Source organism: Triticum dicoccoides, chromosome 7A (genome assembly GCF_002162155.2).
Source record: "Triticum dicoccoides isolate Atlit2015 ecotype Zavitan chromosome 7A, WEW_v2.0, whole genome shotgun sequence".
NCBI classification, from domain to species: domain Eukaryota; kingdom Viridiplantae; phylum Streptophyta; class Magnoliopsida; order Poales; family Poaceae; genus Triticum; species Triticum dicoccoides.
Window position 1 is genome coordinate 260,702,340 of NC_041392.1, and position 11,231 is coordinate 260,713,570.

At 39.9% G+C, this 11,231-nt stretch overlaps 1 protein-coding gene across 2 annotated transcripts; it reads left to right on the forward strand.

The window, feature by feature from the left end:
* Positions 1–1,042: 1,042 nt before the first annotated feature.
* Positions 1,043–6,402, forward strand: LOC119329641 (uridine kinase-like protein 2, chloroplastic). 2 transcript variants are annotated; one of them, XM_037602700.1, is made up of 14 exons: positions 1,043–1,330; positions 1,427–1,518; positions 1,959–2,028; positions 2,128–2,246; positions 2,683–2,779; positions 2,948–3,027; positions 3,338–3,478; positions 3,564–3,647; positions 3,792–3,852; positions 4,660–4,720; positions 5,346–5,439; positions 5,534–5,606; positions 5,726–5,808; positions 5,902–6,402. In XM_037602700.1, exons 1-14 carry the CDS (start codon positions 1,150–1,152, stop codon positions 6,043–6,045), a joined length of 1,380 nt encoding a protein of 459 aa, XP_037458597.1. In that variant the 5' UTR covers positions 1,043–1,149; the 3' UTR covers positions 6,046–6,402. The 2 variants fall into 2 exon arrangements, with proteins under 2 accessions (XP_037458597.1, XP_037458596.1); XM_037602699.1 differs by having other exon boundaries at positions 1,045–1,330; positions 3,284–3,478.
* The last annotated feature ends 4,829 nt before the right edge of the window (positions 6,403–11,231 follow it).

The following is an 11,231-nucleotide window of genomic DNA, read 5'->3' on the forward strand; positions in this document are numbered from 1 at the left end:
CAATAGCGGGGCAACATCGCCATTCCGAGACCAACTTGCAGAAAATGATTCCCCTTAAATTTATCTAAAAAAAGATCTCCCTCGATTTTATTTTTTGTAGAATAGGATTCGCCATGTGTTACATACAGCTGACAAAAAAAATTCTTCTAAAAAATGCTTTTGTAGTGCTGCCCCTTGAAAAAGAGGACATGTAGTCCTACATTTTTAATCACTCTAGCATTGACTCAGACGTGCACGACAGAGCCAGCAGTCTAAACTTATTCGTCTGGCTACGCGTATACGCACTTTCCCGGTTTGATAAGTTAAAGCGACCCCTCTCGTCCACACAGTTTTCGTTTTCTCGGAGAGTATACGTACTTTTTAAACGGGGTCGGTCAGATTCGCGCCCAACTGGGCACCTCGTGACGCCGCACCTTCACATCATACTCCTTGTTTCTTTCTTGCCATGGTCCTATCCACTCCACAGCGCCAGCAGTCCCCAGAAAAAAGGGCAAGTCGTTGTTTATTACTGGCTGGAACAGGAGAGCATTGCCCCACGAACCACGATGCCGCTGCAAGCCTGCAACGCAACAATGGCTACAGACAACCGCGTCGATCGAACCAAGGCAGCAGCGGTCAAACATGGCGTTTATTACGCACTGCATACGAGTCCACACAGTATCATGCGAGCATTCAAAGCATATGTGCAAGCTTTGGTAGAAATGGAAACGATGGAAATAAAAGAGAGCAAATTGGGAACACCAAACAGGACCAGCAGTCCCTTTTATTTTCCGCCTGCGAATCAACAGGAGAGGACCAGCAGCTGCGAGGCGCAGAAAAAACAGAATCTACCCCACATATTCCCCGGCGCGTCACGGAGAAATGCTCCTCCCTTGCGCACGGCCAAACCTCCGTGAACCCGTTCTTGGTACGCCGTCCAGAGACCCGGCCCGCCTTCGCGTCCACGGAGTCCAGCCGCCTCACGGGGTGCACGCGAAGCCGGCTCCACGCAGCGTCCTCCTTTCGCCCCCACCACGTCCCTGTCCTCCCTCCCCCACCCAAAACCCGCCCCATCCCCGTGTCAAAACCTCCGAGCTCGCCACAGCGATCGCCAGCTCGCCACGCCCACGCCCACGCCGGCGACCACACCCGCGGCCGCGGAGCTCACCGATGGAGGACGTCCTGGACTCGGCGGTGGGGGCCCACTTCAGCGGCCTCCGCCGCGACTTGCGCCGCCTCTCCTCCTCCTCCTCCCTCCCCTCCTCGCCCTCCTCCGCCACCTGCAACGACGCCTCCGCGGCCGCGCCCAGCGGGCTCGCGTCCCCCGCGCCCAGGCAGCCCTTCGTGATCGGTACGGTACCCCTCCGCGGCTCTCTCCTGCAGTTTCTCCGCTTTGGTTCTGTTTTTTGAGTTTTTTTTTCCTTCCTTTTTGCTTCGTTTTTCAAAGGGGTGTGCGGCGGAACGGCGTCGGGGAAGACGACGGTGTGCGACATGATCATCCAGCAGCTGCACGACCACCGCGTCGTGCTCGTCAACCAGGTCAGCTGCTGCTTCTCGTTGCCCGTCGGATTGTGCTTCTTTTTTGCTCTGTCTTTTTTTTCCTCCGTCAGTGGTGCTGCTCTGCGATGCCCATATGTTCCCGTAGTGCTTGTGACGTTTGTTCAATTTTATTAGAGCATCAGTGGGTGGAGTTGGAATCGTGTACTCTACTCTGATGATGGCGCACATTAATGACTAGTAAATGATTCCAACTCTTACTACTACTAGTAGTGCTTTTGTTCGGGGAATTGGATCCTCCGTTATCTAGCTGTCAGTGTCCTAGTCGTCATACCCCGTATAGCGTTTCCGAAACGCATCCATTTTCCTGTTAAATCTGATCCAACTGTTAAAACACACCATGGTACACCACCAATTGCAGAAACCTTATTTCCAAGCATCCCAGGAGCAAGTATAACTAAGCCTTGGTTGCAACTTTGCAGGATTCGTTCTACCGCGGTTTAACTGAGGAGGAATCTGAACATGTGGAAGAGTACAACTTTGATCACCCTGGTACTTGATTTGACGGATACCTATGCCTTCTTTTTACCGCGGGGTTTGAATCCACTTTACTTTTTACATAAGGATAAGATTTTATTTTCTTGCTTGCAGATGCATTTGATACTGATCAACTTCTAGAGTGCATGGGAAAGCTAAAGAGTGGGCAGTCTGTTAATATTCCTATATATGATTTCAAGAATCATCGACGATGCTCTGAGAGCTTTAGAAAGGTGATAACTGACTGCATAATCAACCATTTATGTGAAAGTGATAATGCCTTTGTGAATGTAGTTATTGGTGAGCAAATTTGTATACGAATGTTTTCTGTAGAATATCTGGATGAGATGAAAACTCATAACCTGCAAAAAAAAAAGATGAAATGGTGACATGAAAGGCATGTATCTAAGAAATTATTGTTTTACTACCTCAATTTAAGTAAAAGCTACAATTTACAAAGGTGCTAATGATCTGCTGTATCACCATGGCCCTAGCTCTCCTATTGTTAATCTGTAGAAGAACACGAGAGCTTGCGTTGAACAATGATGTTTAGTGTTGTTGGTGCTCTGTTTCATGCCGTTTCTTAATTCAAGCCAAATAAAATGGTTATGATTGTTAACTAGGTCCATAATTCATCTTATGAATAGATCATCGATTTTTTTTTGTTAGGTCAATGTATCAGATGTCATCATTCTGGAGGGAATTTTGGTTTTTCATGATCAAAGGGTGCGTGACTTGATGGACATGAAAATTTTCGTTGACACAGGTTTGTTGCTGTTCTATTTGGTTGCATATATGATTCATAACATCATGGCTACAATATTGGAGACATTGCATGCTCTGAGTGTCTTGCCGTTTTGTTTGGTTAGTCATGTTTATAGCTATTATTTGACCGCTCACCCTTTCTTCTGTTGACCATTATGGATCGGTTTAGATGCTGATATTAGGCTTGCCCGAAGAATAAGGCGTGATACAGTTGAAAGAGGTAGAGATGTTCTCTCAGTGCTTGAGCAGGTAATTCCACCACCAGTCTCGTCTGCTTCACTTTTGGATCTCTTAGCCTTATTCAATTCAAGTATATTAACTCCCTAGGCTTCAACACACAAGGCATACAGTATCCTGCTGTTTCAAAATATAAGGTCTGCATGCAATTTAAATTATTATTTCTCTATCACGCGGCCAGAAATGAAGTATATATATGCATGCCATCATTGAGATACACATGCATGTCATTACCCTTTTTAACACAATTTTTTGATGAAATAATTAGTACGGGAGGTTTGTGAAGCCCGCCTTTGATGATTTTATCCTGCCTTCCAAGAAGTATGCTGATGTGATCATACCGCGAGGAGGAGATAACCATGTTGCCATTGATTTAATTGCGCAACATATTCGTACAAAACTAGGACAGCACGACTTGTGCAAATTATATCCAAATGTTTGCGTAGTTCAGACAACTTTCCAGGTATATTTATCGCCACTGTTGCTCTTTCAGATTTATAGCGGTACTTAGATTTCAAACTTGAGCTCTTAAAATTTTATCTGGACAGATACGAGGAATGCATACCCTCATTCGTGACCGGGAAATTACGACTCCTGATTTTGTCTTCTATTCAGATCGGCTGATTCGTCTGGTAATGGTCTTGTTTCTCGTAACCACTACCTCTTTGTCCTTTCTTAGATTAATTCCTTCAGTCCAGTGGCAAAGTTGAGCTGCATAATTCATAAATGTAGTCGACTGTTTACTAAATATTACTGGTACGGAAATATCTTGCTAGGTAGTTGAGCATGGTCTGGGGAATTTGCCATTTACAGAGAAGCAGGTCGTTACACCTACAGGTACATCACTGGTTCCATTGTGTCATTCACCCCTTTTGTTAACTGTTTTCTAGGAAATTAGTTGTCATGCTTCAGTCAAATAACTTAATTCCATACTCGCTCCGTCCGGGAAGAGTGTACATTTAGCTTTAAAATTTGTCCACGAAAGAGTACTTCTATTTTCCCAATGCACTTTAAAGTGGAAAAAAATGTTTCTCTCTCATCACATGGTAATCAAGACCAATAACATTCTACACATGGTCTCCTTAATTTTTACATGCACTTAGCTCATTGGGGGTTGGGAGGAGAGAGATGGTGCCTTGCACCTTTTCAATGCATTTTTTACTCCACTTCATAATTTGTCCTAAAATTTCTATATGTACACTTTTCACCCAACAGAGGGAGTACATCTGTTTAAATTATGGTTGGAGAGCTGGAATAGCCACCCTTTTTTCAGGAACATGGCAGGTGCTCTGCCTTTTCATTTAGAAAAAGGTGTCTGGTTTGTTATACGGAAACCAGGTGAAAAAACACAGAATAGCCCTTTTATAATTTCAAAAAATACCGATCCATGTCGTCATTGGTTAACAGAGCTTGTGTGAAATTTGTGAAATTAAACTTGTACTTGTCCAATTTGTATTCATGAAATAATTTTCTGGAAGCCTGGGACTTCTAAAGATTGTTGGTTGTTTGCCTTATTTACTTCATACAACTGTCAACTGTGTATTTCTGTTAACGCAAGGCCCTGTGTACTCATTCATATTCTGTAATAGAACAAAGAATGAAATTTCTGTACACTGACATCATGATTATTTATGCTTTGTCCAGGTTCTGTTTATTCAGGAGTTGACTTCTGCAAGAAGCTTTGTGGAGTGTCGATTGTTCGAAGGTATTGCCCCATTTTTAAAATCTTATAGTTTAAAAGGATGGAATTTTAATTTCCATTGTTCGGTTAATGGAAAGGGGTTATGTCCGTTTCAAAAAAAAAAGGCTGGAATTTTAGGTACCACCATATTCGAGCATATGCAGCTTCCATGTACTAGCTCCTTTTGATTTAAACTGGCATCTAGCCTCAATAATTCGCTATACCTGTACGTAAGCTATTATTGTATGGATCTTTCTGCACTCTGTAGACAGTTGTTAAAAATGCGCAATAGTTCACTGATGCAAATAATGTGTCAAATTTTGACTCGTTTGCGATTTCTCTTTACACAGTAGTTCAGTTATCCTGTATTATATGTCCTTAGAATTGAATTTTCAATCCCGGTACATATCTCCCTACTTTTGTTCCATTCCATCAATTACAGTACTATAAGTCAGTAACAGACGTTAATCACTATTAACTCATGCTATACTGCTAGCTAGTAGGAACGAGTGCTGATTTAAACTTACATGCAATGCCCCCGCCTTCTTCCTTTTCCCTAGTTATACATTTTCAGTGAAATTACTCATGCAATACATCTTTGGTAGTATTTTCCTGCACATGTTAGAATGATATATATGTTTCACTGCAGTGGTGAAAGCATGGAGAATGCTTTGCGTGCTTGTTGTAAGGGGATAAAAATAGGTAAAATCCTAATACATCGTGTTGGAGACGACGGACAACAAGTTGAGTGTTCTTTACATGTACTTCCATTGAAAATATTCTTGAAAATAGTTCACTACTGTGGTTTTTGTGAATAAACATTACTTCTGTGAACAGCTCATATATAACAAGCTGCCCAGTGATATTGCTGAACGGCATGTTCTACTTATGGATCCTGTGCTCGGTACTGGTTAGTGTTACATATCGGTCTAATCTTTTCTTGATCGTTCTGTTTGCATTTCAAATTTAGAACTAATAGAGGTTGGTTACTCCCATGACTAAAGTTCTAGTATACTTTGTTTCTGACAGGTAACTCAGCAAATCAAGCTATACAGCTTCTTAGAAGTACAGGAGTTCCAGAGGACCACATCATGTTTCTTAATCTTATATCAGTAAAGTTGTCTAGCCCATCTACTAGCTTTAGTTACCACCCAGTACCTGTTTCCTTATTTTTGGCTAGCTTGTTTACGGCATTCCACAAACAGGCTCCTGAAGGAATCCATTGTGTCTGCAAGCGATTCCCTGGTGTGAAGATCGTAACATCGGAGATCGACGCCGGGTTGAATGAGGAATACCGTGTCGTGCCAGGGCTGGGTGAATACGGCGATCGCTACTTCGGCACAGACTAATCAGCTACCAATGCCGCTTCCATTTGGCGGCGAAGCGATAGACGGGGTAGAGCTAACAGGAGATATACTGGTGTTTGGTTGTTGTATACCGGCAGAGTGGAGCGGAGACATCACTCTGGCAACCATGGGAGGTACCAAGGTCACATGATGACGTGCATTATTATCATAATTCATATGGGTAAGCTAGACACTTTGGGCTTTATGTTCATGTGACGAGCTTTGCCTTTTTGTGTGTGAGTTTTGAGGCCCTTGCATGATAATAACTTGCTCCCCGGCAGTTATGATGGCTTGAGAAATGTATAGCTTGCCTTGGATTGTGGGCTCATGGCAGATAGATGTCGTACTATTGCCTCGACCTTTTTTCGACAAAAGATGGATTTTATTGGCTTAAAATGAAGCATCAAGAATACACAAACGCAATGGGTACATATTTGGTCTCCGCATAGTTAGGATGAACACAATACACATACATAAGAAAGCATGTCGGCAAATAGCAAAGTTATATAAGACCAAAGTTATGTGTAGGTCAGTAAAAAGAGAATTTACAAAAAACCCAAAACAATCAAGTACACAATCGTTGTATTGTAACAATGACCGTGTCCACACTAATCATTTCATGACACCACGCAGACGAGGGTCTTCAATAGCAACACGTGTTGTAACAATGACCGTGTCTACACTAATCATTTCATGACACCACGCAGACGAGGGTCTTCAATAGCAACACCTTCATGAGGGATGGAATCTCAATTGCCACCGCTATATATGTGAACAACGAGATATGAGCACTCAAAGGTTACCATGGTTGGGCTCATGAGTTATGCCATGAAGGATCGATGTCTTGAGAGAATGATTAAAGAGAAGAAATTTAGATATGACTTGAAGTTAGGCTCATGGTGAGTTCATGAGTTGGGTCATGGTTGATCCATATGTAAAGCAAATTATTCAAGTGAAGAATTCATTGTGCCACTCAATAAATTGTGATAGAATATTTAGAAGAGCAAGTGATGACCATTATGATATTCATGCACAAGCTCAAATATGATTGTGGGAGATTGAGCTATTGGTGATCTAGTTTTAAAGTAAAGCAAACTATATGTCAGATTTATGCCTTCTCGTGGCCAGGAAAGTGAAGCAATGTCTCCTACTCGATAAGAACCATCACGTCGCCCACATACTACAAGTAGAAATCCCCATGGATCAAATGAGATACTAGGCGTGACTGCCTCGCCTATTCAAGGATGATTTATTGCGCATCCAGAGGGTCGCACCGGGGCACCCCGAGCGCATCCTAAAGGAACATTCCAATCTCTCCATTGATTGTGGTCACAGTTTGCCCCAGAAGACCAAAAACATAGCATGATGTAGGGATGAAGATGTAGTGGAAACTTTTCACTTTTCTAGAGGAAAAATGAAAACGGAGAGGAAATATGAAAATGTAAACGGAAATTTGCAAAACGAAAACGAAATAAAATGAAACAGTATTTTCTGGTGGAACAAACATGAAAACAAAACTTTCCGTTTTTATGAATATGGATTCTATGTTTTTACTATATGCTTATGACTGCTTTGAAGCTCAACCACCAAACAACACACAATAATACAATGAGCAGAATAGATCATTTGAGGCCCAACTTCTACTACCACACACATACTCAACTATACGCAATTGTCTAGTACTACTACAATACTACGCTAAATTGCTAACATAATCATATTATTTCCTAGCCATGTTTACAATTCATTAAATTTGTCTATTTTTGTGTGTATTTCTATATGATTCAACGGGTTTTTAAGTTTCCGTCGATGCCCATTTTTGTTTCCGTTTCCGCTCTGTATTCGCTCCATGTCTGTTTCCGGTAATATTTGGTTCAGTATTCATTTCCGGGGGTTCTGTATTCGTTTCCGCTTCTGCAAGAAAAATGAAAACAAATATGGTAGCACATAGTTTCGTTCATTTCCACTCCTTTTTCATCCCTAGCATGATATACCTACCCTGGGTCAAAACCTTTACACAACCGACCTCCCATGGAAATCCATGTTAACACGATTTTCTCCCGTCCTTTGATGGTAGTTGTGCTTGTACTATTTATCTCCAAGGCTGAGAGTCTTGGGATTTGCTCCTCTTCTTTGTTTTCACTTTTCTAGTGGTGGCGTATGTGCTTGTACTATCATTGTATCTTGATATATCCCGCTTTTATTTTATTTAAACAGTTGATGCAGGCTAACGCACGCCATACTTCGCCTAAAAAAACCAAGGAGATCAAGGCCTAGTTTGGCAAAACAGTTTTATAAAGCCATAGTAATCTACAACCTTAGTATTTCATTGCTTGGGTAAGGCTGGTCATAGTAGGGAGTAACTTATACTAGTGTCATGCATATGACACTAGTCTAAGTTACTATCTTCATAATGCAAAATAACATATTAGTAATGTCATAGATGGCTTCATTTATTAGCTTATAGACTTATCTTGTATTGGGAAGCGCTATGTTATAGTAACATATTATGTTACTACTTCTCATTAATTACTTGCCACATAAGCAAAAATTTCTTGAGGTGCGCTAAGTTACTCGCTAAGTTACTCCCACTATGACTAGCGTAATGGATACTTTAGTTTCTAAAAAAAGTCAACATCTCACAATCGTGCTTTATGGGATGTGGTCCTAGCGAACTAATTGTTCCCACTGAAGGGTTGGTCGAGGGAACATATTTTTTCGTTGGGAACGACGACCCCAACAAACTCCCTCCTCTCGTACTCCTTCTATTTGCTACTACAAGGCCACTTCATATTTTTTATGTCTAACTTTGACCATTAATTTTACCAACAAAATGTGAATCATATGTCATAAAAAATGTGCCATTGAATGTGCATTTCAAAGAACTTTTCGATGATATATTTTTGAGGACATATAACGCATATTTTGCTGACCAAAATTACAAATCAAAGTTTGACACGGAAAACCAAGTGGCATTGTATATAAAAATAGAGGGAGTACATTTTTTAGCGGTCCCTCTTCTCGTACATTTTTTTGAGGGGGTCCTCTCTCGTACTGTGCCCTAGTTGGGCTGGAAAAAAGCCCAATTTGTACCTAAAAAATGCTTAATTTGTACAAATTTCCATATCTAAGTTTTTTAAAAATTCTTATACACACAAAAAAAAAGTGGCTGTGATTTTTGTACCTAAAAATTCCATACAAAGAGAAAAATACTGCTATATGCTAAAAAATGTCATGTTCTTTCAAACAAAAAATGTCATCCTCAACAAAAATGAAAAAGGCATGATCTATGTAAAAGTACGTCACACTCTTGAACATAAAAATGCCATGCTCTTTGAAAAAAATTGAGAATACCATGCTTGTGGGAAAAAATGCCATTTTATGGGCCTGAACCTAATATTAAAAATGTCATGTTATTATTGATAAAAACTGACATCCTATTATTAAAAAATGCCATGTTATTAATTATTAAAATGTCATGCTCTTAATAAATAAAACTGCCATCCTCTAATTAATAAAAATGACATGCTATTAATAAAAATGCCATGTTGTTAATTATTAAAATGCCATGTTATAAATTATAAAACTGCATCCTATTACTAATAAAAAAGCCATGTTATTAACTATTAAAATGCCATGTTGTTAGTTATAGAAATGCCATCCTCTTATTTTAAAATGACATGTTATTAATAAAAATGTCATGTTGTTAATTATAAAAATGTCATCCTCTTATTTAAAAAATGACATGTTATATTTATTAAAACTGCCATGTTACTAATAAAAAGCTATTTTATTAATAAAAATGCCATGTTATTAACTATTATTAACTATTAAAGTTGCCATGTCATTGATTATAAAAATGTCATGTTATTAATTATTAAAGTGCCTTACTCTTATTAATATAAGTGCCATCCTATTATTCATAATGAAAACTGCCATAATCTTAAAATAAAAATGACAAGGTCCAACGAGTTAAAATGCCATGGTCTAAAAATGTAAAAATGTCATCCTACCTATAATGAAATTTACACATGACAAGCATTAGAACAAAAGTTTGTTGAACAGAAAGTAACAATTTTGCATTGTTAAAAAAAATGTATGCCATGACAACTCCATGAATTTGCTATGTTAAAGAATTATTTTCACATGTGGACGTTAAGGAAAAGCTCTAGGAAATTGACATGTTAAAACATTATTTCCCATGACAAAATTCTAGGAATTGGCCATGGACATTGTTTGCACATGTGAATTTGCCACCTAGTACAAAAACATCTGCAACCAATTTTTTTCGTGAGTTGATACTATCTCGAAACAAAAAGAATTGAAAACAACTTATTGATGCATGATAGTTTTGCCAAGCCACCACACAAAAAATGACACGTGACAAAAAAATGCAATTTGCTCTAAAAAAGCTATGTTTCACTAAACAATAACTGCCATGTTTTTGAATTTGCCATATGATTTTCTGCTATGTTATGAATTTTCCATATGAATTTCTTTCAGAAACTTGCCATGCCCACTTCACACGTAAATGCCATGTGACCAAATATAATTTGAGAGTCCTAAAAACTACTATAGTTACATTTTTCCAAGCCACTTCACATAAATGCCATGTGACCATGTGGGGATTAGAGCAAGCATTAGGTTCTCATATAGCTGGAAATTTGCAAGAATGTAACAAAAATGCCATGGCAAAAATCCGACTCAAATTTGACTCATCGTGAAGTGGCAATGCTCGCTTACGATGACACCAAACAACGGTATATGGCGTTTTCAAATGCCATTCCGACTGTGGGCATTGGTTAACTTGGCCTTGTATTAGGCTAGCCCTGGTTTTCGTCATCTTTCACCTTAAAAACATGCGCCCCATTTGTATATGTTTTTTCACCTCTTTCTCTCTAAAAGAAAAAAGGCAGTGCCCCTGCCAGTTCCTCAAAAAGAAAAACCCGACTCAAAATTGCCAATACAAGGGGACAAGTATTGCTGTACATGGCAAAATGTATCTAAAAATTTGCCAAAATGTTCGATAATGCACTAGGATCTCGTGTGAAGTTTCTCATGGCAGTAAGATGTCGGCAAATGTCCACTGCAATTTTAGGGGAAAAAAGAAACTATATATGGTTTCGGGAGAGGTGGACCTGAAGTGCACGCGGTGGAGCTCGACCACACCGTTGGGGCGCCCGCGGACG